Below are 6000 nucleotides of genomic sequence, written 5' to 3' on the forward strand. Positions count from 1 at the left end.
TTTCATAATGTATCAAAACGTTTCATAATGTATCAAATCATTTCATAATGTATCAAAACGTTTCATAATGTATCAAATCATTTCATAATGTATCAAAACGTATCAAATCGTTTCATAATGTATCAAAACGTTTCATAATGTATCAAATCATTTCATAATGTATCAAAACGTTTCATAATGTATCAAATCATTTCATAATGTATCAAAACGTTTCATAATGTATCAAATCATTTCATAATGTATCAAAACGTATCAAAACGTTTCATAATGTATCAAAACGTTTCATAATGTATCAAATCATTTCATAATGTATCAAAATGTTTCAAAACATATTGCATCGTACTGTAAGGACATGTGACAAATATAGGGCTCCCCTGATATCCACTGTGTAATTTGAACAGTGACTTTAATGACAGAAACCATGTCTGAGAATATTTGACGTGTATTTTAATTTCATAGTTCAACTCATCTTCCATCTGGTAACATGGAGGAGGGGGGCTTTATCACTGCAGGCAGAGATGTTTTGGCTTCACTTTTAGGGAGCTTATGTGTCGTCCATCTTTTATACTATGGTTGGTATGACCTAAACTTCTGTTTGCTGCCCTGATTGCGAGATCTTTGCAGAAAAGAACTGAACATGGTAAACAAGTTGTCATCTCCAGTCTTTAATGTATCAAAGACGACCGTCCTCATTCCCTCCCAGTTCAACTCTAATACAAAACACATATTTTCTGGTGTGATAGAAACAAGGAGAAATAAGTTCAAGCTGTGATTCAAAGCTAAAACATCCATCAATGACTAATTTCCCATTAACTGCCACTCAGCCTAGCCTCCCTGTCATCTTTCTTTCTCTCCATCGATTTCTGACCTTTTTCTTTTTCTCCGAGCGTCACGCATTGTTTATCTGTCTCTTTCTCCGCTTCTCTGTTCTCTGCTCACTCATCACTCATGTAAACACACAGCAGCTATTTCCCGAGCCGCGTGTCCGCTATAAATAAATGCAGACTTGGTAGGATTCAATGTTTCTGAAAGGAAATGCAGAGCGGATATCTAGAGAGAGAAGGAGCGTGCCCAGAGGCCAGAGAGGATGTTTATCGAACAATGGGGAGAACAATCGACCCATGAATGCAAAATACATAACCACTGGCTGTTTTGTAATGATGAGGGTTTTTTTTAAGGTGAGTTGCAGATTCATTATAATTCTTATTGGTTTTCATCATATCTGTAAGATACACTCAGGCACTGTCTGAACAGATCAACTATTTCCTCCTCTTGTAGTCTAAGATCGATTCAGATTTTAGGAAATACTTCTGTATTGGATAAGAGTCCAGGATCTGTATATTTTCCTGATGAAATTGAGGGAAAGAAATGGACAGTGACAATTACATTTGGCATGAATAATAATTTAGATGTAAGAGAGATGTGTTTGGAGTGACAAAACTGACGCCGCTCTGCTGTGGGGACACCTTCTGGACAAACAGCCTCACTGCAAGCTTTAAATGCAATATTTCCCAAAGCACAACAACAAAATCAATAGCATCCATTTATTCACTTCATTTTATTTATTAAAAGGTCACTCCACTGCTTTACACCTGAGAACCTGTGAAAATGCATACAAAATATCTTCCGGACGAGAGCGCTCCAAGGTTTTGTTTAAAAAAAAAAAAGCCTTGATGATGTCATAGTGATGTCATCGGTGCATGCTTGATTTGATTGATTTGTGCAGAAAATGATCTTACAGACTGAAGATGTTGGTTTGACAGAAGTTGCCACTAAATAGCTTAGGAAGGGTCTAATTAAAGAAGCTGTTAAGTTGCATTATGGGAAATGCAGTATCCACAACTTTTATTTTTTTATTACATATTTTTCAAATAATATTGTTTTTTTTACATTTTAATTTATTTTATTTTTTATTTAAGATTCTTGATAGTATTGTTGTTGTTGTTGTTGTTATATATATATATATTTTTTAACTTTATGCCTTCATTGAGACAGAGAGAGGACAGTGTTGGAAACAGGGGAAGAGAGAGTGGGGACGACAAACGGCAAAGGGTCAAGGGTGGGAGTCGAGCCACGTCGAGGACTGTAGCCTCTGTATATGGAACTGTATATGGAATAATTTAATCACTGAGCTAAACTGCTTTGTAGTTTTGTAAATTCTAGCTCTGTGTTCAATGAATCCAAACACCAAGACAACTTCCCTCTATGTGTAAACCTGCTTGGCAATACACCTGATTCTGATTCTATTGCTTTATCCAATACTGGGAACTTTAAACCTGAAGGTCTCGGCCTTTTTGATTGTTCTTCATTCTTAACTAAATCATTAAAGTACGCCTTCAAATATGTTGCTAAAATGTGCAGAGAAATGACATTTTTGCACGTTTCTAGCTCGACTTACCTGTATATTTTCAAATAATTTTACCTGAATGATCATTAGTTGACCATCATAACATTTCACTAGAATATATTTACAGTTAAATAGTGGAAAAAATATAATATATAACAGTTAGTTCTGACCATGTAATCTGGATAAGAGGCATTCCATGAGTGCTGATATAGAGAACAACATCAGTGGGACTTTTCACTCTGTGTATCACTCCGCCTCAGCCAGGTGTTCTGAATACTGTTTAACATAACAACAGACTGTATGTCTGCATTGATCAAGCTGGTACCTCTGAATCACACAGCAGACTCTTATTTCACTGGTCGATGATGAATTAAAACAGATAAATGTACGTCATACAAAGAAGCTGCTTGTGGTAACTTTCAGACCCAAACAAAGTAGCAAGAGTGCAGGAGAATGTCTGTGTTGCCTAGCAACAGAAGTCCAGTTTCAGTTAAGTTGTGGCACTAGTTGAGTTGATGGAGCAAAAAATTATCTGTTGTTAATTGTTACTTTTTACTACTATTTGCCGCTGTTTAACTGTTGTATAAAAGCAATATCACACTGGAGGTCGTGATGTTATACTGAATATCAGCACGGCTGTGATTATCTTAGATACTGATATTCAGTACAACATCACTCTCTTGAGTAATATTGCTAAAATGACATTGAGATGCATTAAATTATGTCCAACAACAATATTTCACTCGGATGAGGCATTTGTAGGTTATTCTGATATCCGTGTGGGAGGCCTGAACCTAGCTAAACCTGAACAAACTGTGAGCGTTGTTTCGTTGTTTGGTTACTACTTTGTGAGGTTAAGGAGAAGTGTGGCAGTTTTGATTGTAAATGACAAAGATTGGATAAAATTGTGTGTCTGCAGGTGAACAGAGAGATCGTTTCTGGCTTGAGGTATCATCATGTGACCAGCAGAAAAGGAATAAAAGGTAAGTTCACTTCGGCCAACAAATGCCAAATGTACAGAAGGACAATATGATCCATCTGGTGTTTCACTTTACAGCTCTTTTAGCATATCGTACTCCCAAAGAACTTCTAAATCGTAGAAATAGTGGATGTAGAGTACAAAATGTGGCCTGTTCACTAAGTGTCCATTTTGCATCCTCCTGCAGTGGACAGGGTGTCGCACATGGTGGGAAGCTACGGCCCAAAGGTGGAGGAGCACGAGTACGTGGGCCCGGCTGACGAGGCACCCACAGGCATGATGTCCCGAGGCCAGTATCAGGTCAAGTCCCGCTTCATCGACGACGACAAGATAATCTACTTGGAATGGGATTGGAACTTGGACATCAAGAAGGACTGGGATTAATGAAGGCTGACAGATTCTGAGACATGATGTTACCATTCCCTTTCGTTCACCCCTATCCTTCTCCTCCCTCTTGTCCTCTCCCTCTTCCACCTTCTTCTCTGAGAGGCCGAGGCTCCTCTTCTCCGTCTCCTCCCCTTCCTCCTCATACTTCTCTACCTTTTTCTTCCTTGTCTGTTTAATCCAGGTCTCCTTAAACCAACGAGCGATGAGGACTGAATAGAAAACAGTCCCCCCCTCTCTCTGCCTTCTGTTTTCTACATCTATATCACACAATGAGGCTTTGGGGATCATAAGACTCCCTTTCTGTTTGCTTTCAGTTGTCCATCGTTTCCTCTCATCTCTGTCATGTATTCTGCCTTCATCAAGCAGCAGTGGGGCGTAAAAAGGAAAAACAGGCGGTAAAAAGGAAGCCAGTTTGAGGCACAAAGGGAAATTCAATACATGCATCGGATAATTACAAGAGAAGAGATGAAATACGTTAAAGCATTTGGAACTCCTTATAACATCAGAACCTGCCTTAGAATCATCACATTTTTACAGTTTCTTCAGTATTAAAGTAATCCAGTGACATTTGTCTGTGTGATATTGAGTAAACTGCAAACATTAAATGCTAACAGCTAATTCGGCTAACTTTTAACGGCGCCAATTTGCCAAATTTTGCACCAAAACGGAGCTCACATTGCAGCCTACTAGCTAACTCTCTTTATTCATGGCAACATTAATCTCCCTGTTTGCAACCTGAAAGGCATTGTGGGAAGTTTAGTTCCTAACTTAATTCATTCATATTTGCTTTTTCATCTTTCTGTTACATCATTTCCCCATTTTCATGGAGTCTGAATTGTAACTATACGTGTCGGGAAGCTCGTGTAGTTTCTTCATAAATTTGTAGTTTTTATGCTGTCTCAAAGGTTTCGATTGATTGTTCTTTATTGATTGAGGGGGCGGGTTCAACAGTGTTATTTTAATGAAGACATTTTTTCTATCATGTTTCATATTCTTTCATAATATTACTTTTGTATTACATTTTTTTATTCTTCCTTCAACAAGTTACACAAATATTTTATGGCAGAAGAAAAAGAGAACACATCACGGACTCTGAAGGAAGTCAGGTATGATTATGATAAAATGACCCTCTTATGCTCCCAACCATTAATAAAATGGTCAGCTGAATCAGCTCTTCTCCCATTAAGACCTTTTGACAAGCAAATTTAGACATTTTTATATTTCAGTTTTCTCAAGTCTTTGTGGAGCTTTCTGAACGAGCAGACCAACGACAGACTGTTCCTGAACTGTGCATATTGTAGAAAGAGATGCATGTACGTCCTTTAGGATTTGATACTCAGTAAAACTTTACAAAATAAGCCCTTTCTAAAGCTCTCCTCCAAGGACACAAGATGTGAATACTCTGAACATTAACGAAACATTTTAAGATAGCAGCAGAAAGATGGAGTACTGTCTTAGAAGTATACCAAGGGATGACTTAACTACCCTTAAAAAATAAGAACTATCATTATTGTGTAAAGTCTTTGGATATGATATCGTCATTGTTGCTGAGCATATTGAACCCATTTGAAATCGTTGTGATCTAAGACTAACTGTAAATGTAGGCTTGTTGGGTGTTGCATGGTTTAAGCAAGATTCTCTCTTCATTTTTTTACGACTTTATTGTAAAATTCAATGTGATTCAAAAGAAAAAAGATACTAACGCAATATTCAGATGTCAATGGTTGCCATATACTTCAGATACAGTAAATACAGGGATGTTTTTAAAGGAACAGGTAGCTGGGAACATGTCTGTATCTAATGCCCCGGCCTGTAACCACCAAGAGCTGCATCCTCAAATATTGCTGTCCAATCTACTATCCTGTATCTTTTAATAAAGGCAATTCAAACAACCAGAAGGATATCTCTTTGAAAATACATGCTTAATGATGTGTATGTATAGATACTTTAGAATATGAACAAAAATGTGAGTACTAGGGATGCACGATATTATCGGCACGTTATCGGTAGCGGCCGATATTGGCTTAACATTGACCAACACGCTGATATCAGCCGATATAATTAACCGATAAAATAATGGGCTGCTGCATACTTGATTAAATGCCCGACCTCAGCGCAATGTCCCCGGCGCAAAGAAGACCTGCGCGGCGCAGCGTGATGACGTCATGTGTGTCTACCTGCAGCATGAGAGAGTTAGAAGCCAAAATGTCCGTGGTGTGGAAGTTTTTCAAAGAGTCCGAAATAGATAGAAAACTGCTGTTTGCAATGACTGCTCAGCTTCGGTGAT

The 6000-nt window shown here is 38.0% G+C and overlaps 1 protein-coding gene across 1 annotated transcript in view; it reads left to right on the forward strand.

Annotated features, from left to right (window-relative positions):
* Positions 1–5605, forward strand: part of arhgdig (Rho GDP dissociation inhibitor (GDI) gamma) — a 29079-nt gene extending 23474 nt beyond the window's left edge. The window contains exons 5-6 of the mRNA XM_069676360.1: positions 3267–3330; positions 3514–5605. Coding sequence (XP_069532461.1) covers positions 3267–3330; positions 3514–3710 — 261 coding nt within the window. The 3' untranslated portion in view covers positions 3711–5605. The remainder of the gene's footprint in view (positions 1–3266; positions 3331–3513) is intronic.
* Positions 5606–6000: the final 395 nt, after the last annotated feature.

The sequence above is a fragment of the Semicossyphus pulcher genome, unplaced genomic scaffold, assembly GCF_022749685.1.
Source record: "Semicossyphus pulcher isolate SPU_LCO1_2020_fin unplaced genomic scaffold, fSemPul1.0.p SCAF_25, whole genome shotgun sequence".
Taxonomy (NCBI): Eukaryota; Metazoa; Chordata; class Actinopteri; order Labriformes; family Labridae; genus Semicossyphus; species Semicossyphus pulcher.